This window comes from Lutra lutra, chromosome 7 (assembly GCF_902655055.1).
Source record: "Lutra lutra chromosome 7, mLutLut1.2, whole genome shotgun sequence".
NCBI classification, from domain to species: Eukaryota; Metazoa; Chordata; class Mammalia; order Carnivora; family Mustelidae; genus Lutra; species Lutra lutra.
Genome location: NC_062284.1, coordinates 18,278,029 through 18,295,155, shown reverse-complemented (window position 1 = coordinate 18,295,155; position 17,127 = coordinate 18,278,029). Strand labels below are relative to the sequence as shown.

Sequence of the window (17,127 nt, the reverse complement as noted above, 5' to 3'; positions counted from 1 at the left end):
CTCCAACCATCACCCTTCTTCGTATTGTAATACTTTAGGATAACGGACGTTACCCAGAATTTAGCCAAACTCCTTTATTCACTTATTTATTTAGAAATAATTTCAAATATATAGGATACTTTCAAGTATATTACAAAGAATTTTAATGTATTGTGTTTACCCAGATTTACTAGTTGGTATTGTGCCCTGTTTGCTTTCCCTTTTCTGTTCTCCTTCTCTCATCCTTCTCATTCTGCCTCAACACACACACACACACACACACACATGCGTGTGTGCACACGTGCGCGAGCATATATGTATCTACATGTGTTTTCTGAATCATTTGCAAGTTGCAAGCATCATGTCCTCTTAGTCTTAAATTCTTCGCTGCGTCTTTCCTAAGAACAAGGAGATCCTTTTACGCATCACAGTATAGTTGTCAATTTCTGGAAATGTAGCAACCCACCATCCGTGTTTCAGTTTTGTCCATTGATCCAATATGTTTTTCCCCCCTCCTACTGGATCTGGCCCAGGATCATATTTTGCCTTCAGTTCTCATTCACCTGGAACAGTTCCTTTCTCCTTCAGGTCATCAGCGTTGTGGAAGCATGTAGACACCCCTATTTATACTCCAGGTGGGGAGTTAAGATATTTCCAGGATCACACAGCAACTTAGGAAAGACTAGAAACAGGGCATTTGAAACACAGAACAGATATGTTCAAATTCAATTAGTAAAGCAGACGACTTAAAGCAGACATAATTTGCCTTCCCTAAGTATTTATTAAATTTCCTTCACTACACAGTCACTTTGAAATGTAAGGCATCCCTGACATATAAGGTAGGCAATTACTCACCAGTAGAACCAGTCTTTGTTATCCTGAGACAGCTGAATGCGCACCCCTATAATTAGCGAGAGAAAAGGACCTTCACCTTCTAGTTTTCATTAGGAAAACACAACTTTTGGTGGCTGCCTTATCTAGCCCAGCAAATCCAACTAGTGTTTAAACCAACCATGTGATTTTTTTCCCAAACCACGGAAACTCCAGTAATTGCTAGAGGGAAGGTGGGAAAGCAAACCAAAGAGGGAAAAGTCTGACGTTCACAATCCGGGGTCACAGGCATAGTGCAACCTTTCGGACAGATTAAAGGCCAGTGGACAGAGCAGAGTGGTTTCAGGAATCCAGAAACACAGAGTCTCTGAGCATCCTCTGTGGAAAGAGAAATTCCACATGGCCGGGAAGGGAAACATGTGTTTGTGTGTTCATGCATGTGCTTACACAAGTGACACACGTGTCTGGGACAAAATTGAGTAAGACAGAGGGGTTGGTTTTTCCCTCTTTCCCACTCTTCTTTTAGCAAAAGAAGAGAAGAGTTGAGATTGAGACTGGACCATCCTTTACTGAGGACGTAGACTGATAGAAAAAGGTCCTGACCGAGTAACCACAGCCCCCAGACCCACTGTCCCTGGGGCCACAGCGGCCACCCCCTTCAGAGCTCCTCTCCATTTGGTCCCCTCTGTCCTCCCGCACAGAATGTTCCAGCCAGCACAGCGTCCCCACTCCCTCTCCGGAGTGGCTTCCCCCTCCTTTCCTGAAGCAGAAACTCCAGCCCGTTCAGCTCCCCAGTCCCCTGGGTGTTGCTCTTCCTGTAGTGGGAATGCCACCTCTGCACAGTAGGAAGAGGTGGGTGGAAAAGGCGTTGTCAGAGCGGGAGTCACGGCCATGGTTAGAACTACCGTTTTCCCAGTGCTTCCTGGATGCGAAGCTCTTCCCAGTTGTCCATTAAGCCCACACAACAGTTTGATGAGGCGAGTGGTGGTGTTTTCATTTCACAGAAGAAACGGAAGCCCAGAGAGCTTGCGTCACTTGCTGCCAACCGCAAGGGAGCCGGGATCCTCAGCTAGCCAGCCCCAGAGCCCATGCCTTTCCTCTCCCCTTGGGGCAGTAGCTGGCTCTCTCTGGAGGCATCTGTATTTTAATGGTGGTCTCTTCCATTTCTAGGACACTACAGTGTGCAAAGCTGGCTGTGTGTTTCCCTGGAGCCTCCCAGTCACGGGGCAGGGTGACTTCCACCCTGTCCAAGGTCCAGGAGGCTTAGTGACTTGGGTGTAGGTTATGGGGGAAGAAAACTGGCCTCAGCTCCAGAATGCTGCTCTGATGAGTCTGGGCCAGGTATATCACTCCCCTTTCTAAAACTAGCAAATCTTCCTGATGCCATATCTTGCAAAGCCAACAGGGGACGCCTCCATTCACCTCCGCACCTGTATCTTACACCACCCCTCCCTGCCACTCCTCTCCCTTCAGCTGCACTGGTCTCATCTTAGCCCTTGACTTTTCTACAATGCCTCCCACCTGAGGGCCTCATACATGTGGTCCCTTCCAACCAGGACCCTCTTTTCTGTGTCTTCCCTTGAACTTGAAGAAAAGAGAAATCTTAGGTCAGCTATACCCACCCCCCTGTTTTGTTTTGTTTTTTCTTTGTTTGGATCACAATGAGTAATTACATAGTTAAGGCATTATTCACATTCTCTGGTAGAATATATAAAGGAGATGTTTTTGAATCATTTCCTTTGTTATTTTTTTTTAAGATTTTATCTATTTATTTGACAGATCACAAGCAGGCGGAGAGGCAGGCAGAGAAAGAGGGGGAAGCAGGCTCCTTACCGAGCAGAGAGCTCAATGTGGGACTCCATCTCAGGACCCTGAGATCATGACCTGAGCTGAAGGCAGGGGCTTAATCCACTGAGTCACCCGGGCATCCCTCCTTTGTTACTTTTGACATCGACAAATTCCTAATGGGGATCTAGTAAGGAGGAAGGCCCAGGAACAGGGGAAGGGAGGATACAGAGATGAAGATGTCATGGCCGTTGCCTTCGGAAAGCGTGCCAGCAAGGGAAGAGTGATCTTGTACGAGCAACTCTGACTACAGGACAGGTTGAATCAGGCCAAATTCTCTCAAGGACTTGGTAGTGGGGGAGCCTAGAGGAAATGGTATACATCGAGAGGTGATCAGAAGAGCATGGAGAGCTTTGTTGTAAAGGAACCCATGCTTTGGTGGATGAAGACAATCTCAGCTGAAACGGGGAAGGGCATTGTAGGCTGGGAGAGTACAGAGTAAGGCACACAATTGCTTACAGATCCAGCAAACAAGAATGGCAAAGAGGCTTTACGATGCACATTATTTCCTGAAATCCCTGTGAATGCAGGCACTGGAATGTGAGCCTTACCGCTTCCGGGATTTGGGTCAGTTTTATTCATTGCTCTAGTCCTGTCTCCTATAAAGTGCCAGGTAGCACTCTGATAGGTGCTCAGGGAACACTTATTGAATGGATTGGATGGATACTTGTTGCTTCCATTTTACAGTTGAGAAAATGCATGGAGAATTGGATCAAGGCTACACAGACCCAGGATTTTAAGTGAAAGAGCCAATATATTAAGAAAATATGGGGAAATATATATTGTGATGATAGAGATGAGAAAGGCCCTTTAAAGCATACCATAGGGGCACCTGGGTGGCTCAGTGGATTAAAGCCTCTGCCTTCGGCTCAGGTCATGATCCCAGGGTCCTGGGATCGAGCCCCACATCGGGCTCTCTGCTCAGCGGGGAGCCTGCTTCCTCCTCTCTCTCTGCCTGCCTCTCTGCCTCCTTGTGATTTCTGTCTGTCAAATAAATAAATAAATCTAAAAAAAAAAAAAAAAAAAAAAAAAAAAAAAAAAGCATACCATAGAGGCAACCAAGAAAGGCAAAAAGAATGATAAATTTGGTTACAAGAATATTTTAGAAGTTAGTTTGCCACAAAAATCATTAACAAGGTTGAAAGAATTAGACCATGTGGTGATATTTAATAGGATTTAAAAATAATGTTGTTGCCCTTGATATGTAAAAAGCACTCATGAATCAATGGAAGGGGAAACACCCTGATAGAAAAATGGACAAATAGGGCGCCTGAGTGGCTCAGTGGGTTAAGCCGCTGCCTTCGGCTCAGGTCATGATCTCGGGGGTCCTGGGATCGAGTCCCGCATCGGGCTCTCTGCTCAGCAGGGAGCCTGCTTCCCTTCCTCTCTCTCTCTGCCTGCCTCTCTGCCTACTTGTGATCTCTCTCTGTCAAATAAATAAATAAATAAATAAATAAAAATCTTTAAAAAAAAAAAAAGAAAAATGGACAAATATCATGAAGAAGCAGTTCACAAAAGTATAAATCAAAATTACCAAATAAAACACAAGTATATATACATATATATTCACTTCACAATAAATAAAAATGTAAATATAAACTGCATGATGCTCTTTTAGATAGAGGCTGACAAAGTACAATGTTAGTCAAGATCGAAGGAAGCAGGTAATCTCATACACTAGTGTAAGACAGTAAATTGCTGTGGTCTTGCTGGAAAGCAATCTAGCAATGTATTCCAAAATGTAAAATGAGTATACTTTTTGATTAAGGATTTTAGCTATTTTAAGAAAATAATCAAACAGTTCTATTAAAATGTCTTTACAAGTAATTCTTACAATATTCTCTATAACACTATGAAAATTTGGAAAATATTATCTACCCAAAAATGGATTAGTTAAATAAATTATGATATCTATAAGTATATTTCTGTGCAGGTTTTACATAGGATGGCATATAGTAGGGGTTGGCAAACTCCAGCTCACAGGCCAAATCCAGCCCACTGACTGTTTTTGTTAATAAAGTTTTATTGCCACATGGTCACACCCATTAATTGGCATAATTCTGTGACTGCTCTCACATTATGGTGGCATAGTATTTGCAACAGAAACCAAATGACCCAGAGGCCTAAAATATTTACTATCTGCCCCTTTACAAAACTGTTTACTGATCCCTGGTATGTAGGTATATCCATTAACATGGAAAGCTCTATGTATCATATTATTGAGTCATAAAAGCAGGGTACAAAATTACATGCCTAGTGTGTTTCTGTGGTATAAAATCATGTGGTAATGGAAAAAAGGCCAAAAGGAAAAGGAACTTAAAAACTTAACATATTTTTAGGAGAGATACAGATCTCTTTATGTATTATAATTCATATGACACCAAAAAAAGAGTCAGTTTTGCCATATGTTCATGTAAAAAGTAAAATATGTATGGGAAAAACTGGAAGATAATACACAAAAGCCCCAATATAATTTGTTTAGACTGGTGGTATTGTGGGCAACTCTATTTGTTTTTCTTCTTTTTCCTATTTTTGTATGAATAGATTGTTTTTATAGTTAGAACAATATATCTTTAAGCAAACCAATCCAGGAACTCTAAGATCATGGTAGTGTATGAAGTTTGGGAAGGGAACTGGTAAACCCTTCCTACGGCAGTCGTATCTGAAGTCACTGTGTGTTCTGGGTGATCAAGGGCAGCTCAGAATGATGTCCATGAGTCTGTTCATGAAATACATAAAGCATGCAGTTCGCTTTAGAAACTGGAAGTAATAATAGAATTTTTGCTACTTTAAAAGCCTCTTTTATTGGAAAATTTACTTTGGTAAAATTCACCATTCATTTTGCTGCCCAATACACGAGGTTGTGTCATAAGGGCAATTATAACCCTACATAAACACGCATTATCCTATTTATTCTACAAACCCCGGGGAAGCCAAGTTGGGTCGTGTACGCTCTTCTGCTTGCAGAGAGGAAACCTAGGTACAGAGAATGGAGTGCAGGCAGCCTGACCATAAAAATTCCATTTGCTTTAACTTTTCTCCCCAGAGGCAGACTATATATATATATATATATATTTTTTTTTTTTTTTGTAGCTCGCCAATAATGATATAAAAGGTAATATTATCATATTGTTTTCCCTTGAGAATTTCCTGGGCATAGTTAGAAATGAAATAAATGTTGAATGCCTTGGGAGGAAAAGTATTTGTTTTTCCACTGAAAATTCGCTAGTATTGTGTAATGAAATCCTTTGGTCTGTTTTGTTTTGTTTTTTTTTTTTTAGGATTTTATACTGCACATTGATTCTGCCTCTGCACTACCTGGAGCCTTTCTTCTCATACATCTTCCTCAACCTCCAGCTCCTGGTCCTGCAAGCCCTTCACCTGTACTGGTGCTACTTCATCCTAAAGATGCTCAGAAGATGTTTATTCATGAAGGTAAGGGCTGTCTGAGCCTCACTGCTCTCAGCAAGTGGACTCTGTTGCCAGATTGAAGGTGATGCCTCGATGACGGAATGCGTTAGTTATTTTGGAGTTAACCAGAATTCCTTTTCTTCCTCTTGATTTGATCATGATTGATAAAAACGTATCTAAAAGGTAGCTTTTTTTTTTTTTTTTTTTTAGGTAGGTCTCTACGGTGCTTTTAAGAAATTGCTTTTGTTAGAGGACCAGTCATTTTTATAAAGCTTTGGTCCAAAAAATGTTGCTTTTTTTAAAAAAAATAGATTTTATTTATTTATTAGAGAGAGAGAGTGCATGAGAGAGAGAGCTGCGGCAGAGGGAGAGGGAGAAGCAGGCTTCCCTCCAAGCAGGGAGCCTGATGCAGGGCTGGATCGCAGGACCCTGGGATCATGACCTGAACAGAAGGCAGATGCTTAACTGACTGAGCCACCCAGGCATCCTGATTGTTGCTTTTTAAAGAATGTCCTAATGAGTCTAAATTTGCTCTGGTTTGGGACGAGCTTTATGGTGATTATAAGTGATTACTGAGTAATACTTCAGAGCCTCACATTTACCCTCACTGAGCACCCAGTTTGCACGTGATGCTCACCCCGACCCTTCTCCTATCATCTGAAATATTGTCTGTCATTTGACTATGCTTTTTTTTCCTGAAAGCAGCTTCTTCTCTAGATAATAACAAACTAATAATACCTTTCAGACAATAGGAGCTTTCTGTTTGTTTGTTTTGAATTCTGTTCCAGAACAATTCCAGAACAAGGGTGGGGAGGGCTTCAGAAATGAGTAAGACACAATTCACTGCCTTTGGGGAAACTGACCTGGCATCTGGGGGGAATATTCACCTACTAGCAACTTCCTATAGTGTGCTAAAGAGATATCCCATAAACTTGCTGTGGGAGACAGAAACCCGTTGACTCAAGGGCCAGCCAGGGAACGTTATCAAACGGACGGAATTTGACTTGAGCCTTAAAGGCAAGGAAAAGAAAATCACAGTTCCTTGTCAGAAAATCATACTTCCAAGGAAGTTTTTTTCAATTTATTTGACAGACAGAGATCACAAGTAGGCAGAGAGGCAGGCAGAGAGAGAGGAAGGAAAGCAGGCTCCCTGCTGAGAAGAGAGCCTGATGCAGGGATCGATCCCAGGACCCTGGGATCATGACCTGAGCCGAAAGCAGAGGCTTTAACCCACTGAGCCACCCAGGTGCCCCCTGAGGAAGTTTTAATTAAGGATCTTTCAAGGTGGAAGTTATAGTGGGCCTGTTTTCCAAGGTTACCATACACGTATAACACAACACGGTATCATCAGAGGGAGTGACTTGTATGTAACAGGTATGGTGGTAATTTACCTGGAAGTTCATGTTCTGATGAAATGGACTTCGTGATAACTGACCTCTGGGTTTTCTACCATCTCCTAGCTTCTAGATCTAGACAGAGGTATAGGGAGTTGGGCTATATCTGGATTAATCTAAAACCAAATTCAAAAAAGTAGTTTGGGGGGCGCCTGGGTGGCTCAGTGGGTTAAGCCGCTGCCTTCGGCTCAGGTCATGATCCCAGGTCCTGGGTTCGAGCCCCACATCGGGCTTTCTGCTCAGCAGGGAGCCTACTTCCTCCTCTCTCTCTGCCTGCCTCTCTGCTTACTTGTGATTTCTCTCTGTCAAATAAATAAATAAAATCTTTAAAAAAAAAAAAAGTAGTTTGGTTTGTTTGTTTTACCAAATGACTGACTTGACCTTGTTTGCTTGAGAGCAGACTCTCTCCCTTAAAAAATCAGAGTGCCAAGAAGAAACGCTTTCATCGAATGGTTCTAGTTTATTAATATTCTGAATAGTTTTCTCATGACCTCTGCAAAAGTAATTTTACCTCCGAGTGACTGACAAAGTTGAAGGGGGTGTGATAAGGTTAAAAAGTGGAGCAGTTAGACCCTTTGCACATGGGGAGCTTGGAGGGAAGGGCGCTGAACTGAGCTTGTCCCAGCCCTGGGTCGAGCTTCCTGGAGCGTGGGTCTCCCTAGCCGGAAACTGTGCCCTTAATCACTGGTGAGTGACAATAATTACAGGCTGGAAGGGAGCCAGGCTGAACAAAACTCGGAGCCCAGAAGATACTCTTGTTTGGTTTCAGCATTGTGTTCATATTTCTGATCTCTAATGGGTTGTACCAGGCCTGATTAAAAACCCAGTGGGTCGGGGAGCCGTGAACAGGAATTCCCTATTTCTCATGCTGTACTTTGGAAAAGCTGTTTCCAATTGTGATTTGACAGTGGTGGTGGAGGCCCCCAAAGCCCTAATCCCTGCAGTTCGTATGACTTCAGCTGGCTTGCATGTGCACACTGTTTTCCATAGCAGTGGCAAAACTGGCTGTGAACTTGGCTTCTTCCTCCAAAGCCGTAAAGCTGCCTTTTAAAGAATGCTATTTGAAGGCCCCGTAGCATGCGAAGGGGAGGAGACAGATAAAGGCGGGAGTAGACATTCTTAGAGGAGCAAGGAACAAGTCAGTTTTCAACTCTACTTAACAGCTTGTTAGCGTTTCATATACATCCCTCCGTCGTTACGAAGGTGACGAATTCTTGGATATTTAGAAAACAGAACTACCGAAGTGCTTAGGCCTCCTAAAATGTCTCTCAAATCTTCTAACAGAGAATGGGAATTTGTCTTTTTAAGTTCCTTATGCCTGATAGGCCCTTGATAAGTAGTGTTGAATATGCAAATGAATATGTAATTCAGGGAAACAAATTGCGGGGCGGGGCGGGGGTGGTGGTGGTAAGTTACAAAATTGTTTATTAACCTTTTTTTCTGGTCTCCATGGATTTGCCTGGTAGACTGGAAAGACAAAAGTGACTACACATCTTAAAAATAGCGTTTGTTGGGGCGCCTGGGTGGCTCAGTGGGTTAAGCCGCTGCCTTCGGCTCAGGTCATGATCTCGGAGTCCTGGGATCGAGTCCCGCGTCAGGCTCTCTGATCAGTGGGGAGCCTGCTTCCCTCTCTCTCTCTCTCTGTCTGCCTCTCTGCCTACTTGTGATCTCTCTCTGTCAAATAAATAATAAATAAAATCTTTAAAAAAAAAATAGCGTTTGTTGAAATAGCCACATCTTATTTCCCCTCAACAGTGGGGTCACCACCTGCATATGGCGAATGAGGACCTTCTACCATTTGCTTCTGCTGTCTAATACCTTAAAATAACAATCTCACTATAATTTCAGGGCTCTGACATACAGAGACCATGGCCAGCAGGCGCTGAAACCAAGCTGGTTCCTTTCAAATGGGGGATCTTGTGAGGAACTCCCCGCCCACCCATCACTTTGGGAAGTATGATGGGCCAAGATATTTGTGTTGTCATTCTCTCTGCAAACATGAGACGTGCTTTCAGAGGAAATGAGGAGGGTGGCACGCTCTCGTTTAAGATTACTTAAGAGAATGTGATCATCCCTACGCTTTTATTTTCTTCTTCCTAAATATCACACTGGGTGCCGGCCAACTCAAGCATGTCTCTTTGACATCTTGGGCTGGTGAGCAGCCAAGATACAGAGGGTGGGGCTGAGCTGGCCGCCATGACAGCCTAGAGCCAGGACAGAGCAAAGAGCCCCTGGCAACCGGCCCCAGCCATCTGCTCCCAATAGGCAGTGTCTCTTAAGTTCACAGATGACACTTGACACACACCGGACCCGTTTCGCTCAAGAAAGGCCCCTTCTCATAAATAGGAGAAATCTATGGCCTCGACCAGATTCGCACAGTAAGTTTGTGGCCAAGGCAGGGCTCGAACTCGAGTCTCTTTGCTTGCAGTACTCCGCCTTTTCTAATTCCTGTTGATCTGAAATAATCAGAAAATTAACCGAAACAACTGGCATGGAGTAAGAAAGAGTCCATAAACAACTTGGGTAATCGAGATAGTAGAATGAAACAAGAACAGATTCTTCAGCTTCTTTTGGAACTTTCTGAAAACATAAGAAAACATTTTGGAAATCTTTTTTTTTCCTTTTTTTTTTTTTCAAGATTGTATTTATTTATTTGTCAGAGAGAGAGAGAGAGAGCATGAGCAGGGAGAACAGCAGGCAGAGGCAGAACCAGGCTCCCTGCTGAGCAAGGAGCCCAATGTGGGACTCGATCCCAGGATCCTGGGATGGTGACCTGAGCCAAAGGCAGACGCTTAACTGACTAAGCCACCCAGGGGTCCCCGGAATTCTTTTTTTAGTTTCAGGTCACTTCCTAGTAAAGCAAGTCCAGAATAGCTAAGAGTACAGGCTTTCCTGTTTGTTGGCTCTGTGATCTGAGGCTTATTACTTCCATTTACTGCCTCAGTTTCTCTACCTGTAAAATGGGGGTGATGGTGTTAACACCTGCCTTGTAGGATAAAGCCCTCAAAACAGTGCCTGGCACAGAGCAAGAGCATGAAGACGTTGGCTGCCATTACCATTACCATTATTCCTATTAACTCAGGTTCTTTATGGCAAGTCGCAGGGAGGCTGTGACTTCCAGGTCGCCTGGAAGTTTGCGGTCAGTCAAGCCCTCCCTCCCTCCCCCATGGATAATGCTGCAGCTGAGTCAGGTGTCCGTCCAGGGTGCCCCTGACCGTTTGCTAAGCTGTCTTCAGCCAGTTGACTTGCGTGACTCACATTCTGATAATCCTTTTTGATTCATGCTCTCAGAGAGCAGCGTGTTGGTGAAGAAATATAAAATCAGAAACATCCAGCGAACCTACAGGTCTCTTTGGCTAGTAGTTAATAGTGGATCTAGAAACTGCCCTTTGCTGAACAAGAGACAAAGATATCATAAAGGCTGGCAGTTAAAATAGAGTACTATAAAAATGCTATCGGTTTGGGGCACCTGGTGGCTAGTCAGTTACGTGTATGAATCTTGGTTTCAGCTGGTGTCATGAGCTCAGGGTCATGAGACGGAGCTCTGTGTAGGGCTTGCACTCAGCGAGGAATCTGCTTGTCCTTCTCTCCCCTCTCCCTCCCTCAACTTGCTCACGCATGTGCACACACAACCTCTCAGATAAATAAATAAATAAATATTTTTTAAAAATACTATCAGTTTACACTTCCATATTTCTGAATATTTATATAGGTTAAGTGCTTTAACAACCTATTGAAGAAACAACAGTGGAGTTTATAACTTGTAAAAAGTAACCGTGCAAAGCTGCTTGGTTTGAAGAATTCCGGATTTGAATATTCTACCCTGTGCATTTAGCTGAGCCACAGAAGAGACTTTCAGAGCTGGGGGAGCCCACTAAATATCCACCAGGACGGCATGGCCCCCCTCTCCTCAAGGCTCATTTGTGTTTTAAAACTATGCTATTTCCAAGGGTGGGAGGTCAGTGAGGAAGTTACGTGACTCACCCAAGGTCACACAGGGGTGGGCTTCATGTCCACAAAGCCCAAGACTTCACAGCCTATGTTGCTAATGCCGTGGTGATCTTTTGCCTCCCCAGTAGCTCTGTGTCCTCCAACACGAGTGATAGGTATTCAGTGTGTCTGTGTTTATCTGTGTTTGTCCGTGTGTGCGTTTAGTGTGATGTAGGCTCAGCTCTCACACACTTCATCATCTTTTTTCCTGTTCAGGGAGTTTTAATAAATGTACAGAGCCTGCAACCATTCCTCTGTTAAAATACAGAACATTCCCCTGGCCCTATAAATTCTTAGTGCCTACTGCGGGTCCTCACCCCTTCCCACATTGGCAACCACTGTTCTTATTTCCATCTCCATAGATCAGTTTCAACTTTCTTTAAAAAAAAAAAAAAAGATTGATTGATTGATTTTACTGAGGGAGAGAGCAGGGGGAGGGGGCATTTGGAAGGGCAGAGGGAGAGGGAGAGAGAGTCTCATGCAGACTCTACGCTGATCATGGAGACAACTCGGGGCTCGATCTCGTGACCTTGAGAGCATGACCTGAGCCAAACACTTCATGGACTGCACCACCCAGGCACCCCTCGACTTTCTTAAACCTTATATAATTAGAATCATGCAGCGTGGGCTTCTCTATGTCCTTTCACTACAAACTTCATAATCCTATCATGACTCGGCAGTTCCCTTTGTGATCTCCTTGTCAGTAATCCCTGAAGTCCGGCTCGCTCTTCAGAGAGGGCATTCTCTAGAAAATCTCCGTAGGCCTATCCCCATTAGGGGATTGTGTGGCTTAAGGCAATCATAAATCTGAGTTTTTATGAACTCGAAGGTGTGAAGTTATTTAAAGAAATCAGAGTAGAAGCAGCAGCCATCTGCGTGGCTCCAAGATAAAAAAGAAGGAAAACATATCATGAGTGAGAGACCCGGGAGCAAATTGGCCTCTTCCCAGATCCCTGCCTCCAGCAGAATCCTTGTTTCTTTGCCCTGGACCCAGGGGCCTCATAACAGATCCCTAGGCACAACCAGGGCATCTAGATAAATGCTCAGGAGGAGACCCAACCTCACACTCACATCTCTAGATGGAAGCAACTCAGAAGTGGAAAGAGGGGTTCATCTACCCGGTGGGGAAGTAGAAGCTCAGTGGGACAGAGGGCCTTCCTCAGGCTACTCGAACCACGACAGGAACCCACACAGTGGGTCCTTTTCAGTGAATGTTTTTCTACAGCAGGATACCATTATCCAGGGATTTCTTTAGATACTGGGCTGTTTGATAGCCATTCCCAAGATCTTTGGAAATTCTTCTAGTATCCTCTTCCAAATTGTTTTCTTCTTTCCGTAGTCACAGTGGGTACCTGTGTCCAGGTGCTATGACCCCTCTTCCTGCTGCTGACGAAAACAGGCTGACTTCTCAGCTCTTCCTTCCAAGCACATGGGCCTCTGATGGAAAAAGACTGTATTAGCATTCTTAAATCAGTCAAATGAGATTTTGTTTCAGTTTTCTTCAATCCATCCTCCGTTCCTTGGGAAACAGGCACGGGCAGCGGCTGGACGCCAGCAGCCGAGGGAGGACTGTTATCTGTAGCTTTTAGCTGTTTGGTGTCTGTTCAAAAGCATCAAATCTCACTTCCCTGAAATCGCCTGTGAATTTTAATCGCCTGTGAATTTTCCGTACTTACTTTATCCCGCATTAGCTCCCTTTGTGCATACTCCTACATTTCTTGTCTTAGGTGTTTCCTAACAGTGGTTTCGAAGATACAAGTCCTTTGGAGGTACGGGGACTGGTCTGGTCACTGGATGGGCAGGAGATCAGCTGAAGCCTTTGTAAAAGGAAGGGACTTTTTCAAAGGAAACTTGTTCCAGGAAAGCATCTCTAAGGGTAGCAGTAGGCACTCAGGTCCTGCCCTTTCTTTCCTCTGTCCCAAATGTTGACTCTGATGTTTCCTTGAGCCACACGGGTCATATCTCGCAGAAGTTGAAAAAGACGTGAGGGATGGGAGAAGATCATCTCTTGTACTTGGCTTTAAAAATCATTTCACAAAATCCTTGGGGCGCCTGGGTGACTCCATCGGTGACATGTCAGGCTCTCAATTTCGGCTCAGGTCATGATGAGGGTCAATAGATTGAGCCCTGCATTGGGATCCATGCTGGGCATGAAGCCTGATTAAGATTCTCTCTCTCTCCCGCTCCTGCTTCCCTTCCCCCTCCACTTATGCCCTCATGCTCTCTCTAAATAAATAAATAATAATAAGTAAAAATCCTTCCATAAAAATGGAATTGAATTTTATATACTCCTAAAAGCAACAGATACTCTCCATTTTATTAGTAGTGAAACAGACACACGCACAGGCACATTAACACATGTATACACGCAGATGTCTTATATGGGACTTGAGTTTCTGTTTCTGTATCAGCCTAGACGAGGGGACAAGCACAGTTCATGGCTTGTTACTAAATCTACGCATTCACACCACAGGGGTGAATCAGTGGGTGCTTGGGCCAGAGAGGTTGGTAAAAGCACATGTAGGGGAGAGGTCTACTGTCTCTGTTAATGTCTCATGAATTTCTGTGGCCACACCCTTCCGGTGGTCCTCTCTCCTCCCACTCTACACTACGTAAGTCTCAGAAGAGAGCTTTATGTAACAGAAAAGAAACCTTATTCCTGAAAACTCATTTGTGTGTGCTTCACCGACTGAACCCCCTGGCACCCCCTTACTATGCTTCATTTTGATTAATTACTATTACTATGACTTCACAATCTTTGATTTTTTTTTCTTTTGTGGTATCTGATCAGCAGTTAATCCAATCTAGTGTGTTTTTAACTTCAGATATTCTATTTTCCATCTCTGTAAATTATATTTTGGTCTTTTTTTATATCTTCCATTTTTTTAAAATATGTTTGTGTTTTTCTCTACTTCCCTGAATATATGGAGCATATTTATAACAGCTACTTTAACATCTTTGTTTGCTAATTCTGTCATCTCTGATAATCTTGGGTCTATCTCTATTCATTGAATTTTGTCCAGGTTATGTGCCCTATTTCCCAACTTCTTTGCAAACCTGCTAATTTTTTTTTTTAAAGATTTTTTTTTTTTATTTGTCAGAGAGAGAGAGAGAGAGAGAGAGAGAGTGAGCACAGGCAGATAGAGTGGCAGGCAGAGGCAGAGGGAGAAGCAGGCTCCCTGCTGAGCAAGGAGCCCGATGTGGGACTCGATCCCAGGACTCTGGGATCATGACCTGAGCCGAAGGCAGCTGCTTAACCCACTGAGCCACCCAGGCGTCCCAAACCTGCTAATTTTTTATTAGATGCTAGACATTTTGAATTTTACATCGTTGGATGATGGATTTTGTTGTATTCCTTTTAAATAGTGGCTTTGGTTTGTTTGTTGTTTTAAATAGTGTTTTGGGGGGCACCCGGGTGGCTCATGATCCCAGGGTCCTGGGATCGAGCCCCACATCCGGCTCTCTGCTCAGTGAGGAGCCTGTTTCTCTCTCACTTTCTGCCTGCTGCTCTGCCTACTTGTGATCTCTGTCTGTCAAATAAATAAAGAAACTCTTTTATTAAAAAAAATAGTGTTTTTGTATGTAGTACAATTAGTGTATTTTGTTTTTGTATAGCATCAAGTTGCTTGGAAGTCTGATCCTTTCAAAGCTTGTTTTTAAGCTTTGCTAGAGTGAGCCCAGAATAGCCTTCAGTCAATGGCTATTAAGTGAAGTGCATCTTAGCATTCTCCTCGATGTGCATAAACTAAGAGTTCGTTTCACTCTGGCTGGGGAGAAGACAACAAGCTATGACCACAGTCTGAGCTCCCGGGGTTGTTTTGCCAATTTTTCCTGGTGAATCTCTGCCTGGCCTTTGGTAGTTTCCTGACTCACCTGCACAGGTCAGTGCTCGATCAAGGACTGAAGGGAATTCCACTGAGCATCTCAGGAGCTCTCTTTCTACGTGCCTCCCTTCTCTCCAGCATTCTGTCCCACGAACACCAGCTTCGCTTTGGGGAACTCCACATTCTCTTTCCTCAACTCAGTGGCACTTCTGGGATCTGTCTGGGCTTCAGCTCAGAAGCAGTAAGATGGTGTGCGGGCACCACTGCAGCACTCCCCTCCTTCATTTTCTTTGCCTCAGGAACCATGATCCTGAGCTGCTTATTATAAGTCTAAATGTCTAAAAACTATTGATTTTTTTTTTAGATATATTTTATCCAGCTTTCAGTTGTCTAACATGCTAGGATAATCTAATCTTGTTTTTCTATCCTGGCCAGAAGCAGTTGTCACAGTATTTCATTTTCCAAATAACAACAGTATATAAGCTTCCTGAGACAGCCTATTTCATTTTCAAACAAGTATAACTGTTAGGTAGATCTTTCTTTTTTCCTGATCTTTCCCTCTAGGCCAGTGCTGCCCAATAAAAACATAATGTGAGTCACACATATAATTTTAATTTATCTAGTAGTGTTTTTTAAAAACTCATAAGGAACAGGTGAAATTAAGTTTAGTAATATATTGAACACAATAGAAGCAAAATATTATCATTTCCGTCTTGCCTGCTATATATTTTGCCTGGTCAATATTTTAACCAGGGGAAGATTATAATCATATGTAAGGTTAATATCACAATTCAGCAATCAATACCAAAAATTATTAATGAGATTCTTTCGTTCTTTTTTTTCACATTAAGTCTTTGAAATCCAGTGTGGATTTTATTTTACACTTACAGCACATCTCAATGTGGACTGACCACATTTCAAATGCTCAGAAGCCATGTGTGGTGAGTGGCTACCACACTGGTTGTTGTAGGTCTTGGCTCTAGAATAACAAAGGTACTTCTCTTCCCCTGCGTATGGGACAGGTGGTGGGATCTGTTCTCCTGTGGGATCTGTACTCATGGAGTCTCTGATGTTATACTCAATTATAGTGGGCTGGCTAACCCCACTACCCTTCCTTTCCTTTTTTTTTTTTTTTAAAGATTTTATTTTTTTATTTGACAGAGATCACAACTAGGCAGAGAGGCAGGCAGAGAGAGAGAGAAGAGGAAGCAGGTTCCCCACTGAGCAGGGAGCCCGATGTGGGGCTGGCTCGATCCCAAGACCCTGGGATCATGACCTGAGCCAAAGGCAGAGGCTTTAACTCACTGAGCCACCCAGGCACCCCTACCCTTCCTTTTCCACTCTAGAAAGGTTTTCAGTTGGTGAGCAAGAGAGGATGATAGCTGGCCTATCGTCTTGTCTCTTTCTGTTCTGCAAGATCCTGACTTTTCTTCTGTGTTCTTCTTTCCCTTCATTGGTTATCTCCAAGTACCACATCCTCTTTATTTACCTGATTCTTCCTGACAAGCTCCACTCCCCATCTGATACACGTTGGGGCTCCTTCTCCTTAGCAAGGGCTAGGAACTACCAGGCCCCAGCCTGTGCACATATGCTTTCCCTCACTCTTTCTGGAAGTGACTTTTGTCTGTACTTCTTCTAAGTCACTACACCCACCCGGCTCATTTTTCTATGCTTGCCCTCTCCACTTTCCAGCCATAGGCTAGAGGGCTGTGGTGGCTCATTGGAATTTGGATGTATATTTTCTTCTTATAGATAATCTGAACAGTGTTCTCTGTTTCCCAGGACGTCTTGCTGATGTCTCAGTATGGAAGCTACACACAGCAGCCCAGCTGCCCTTAGACACCAACCCTATG

General features: G+C 43.5%; 1 protein-coding gene across 2 annotated transcripts in view; it reads left to right on the top strand.

Moving 5' to 3' along the window:
* Positions 1-17,127, top strand: part of CERS3 (ceramide synthase 3) — a 109,228-nt gene that overhangs the window by 72,015 nt on the left and 20,086 nt on the right. For both annotated transcript variants that reach the window (XM_047739289.1, XM_047739290.1), the window contains one exon: positions 5,937-6,090. In XM_047739289.1, the coding sequence (XP_047595245.1) occupies positions 5,937-6,090 (154 nt within the window). The remainder of the gene's footprint in view (positions 1-5,936; positions 6,091-17,127) is intronic.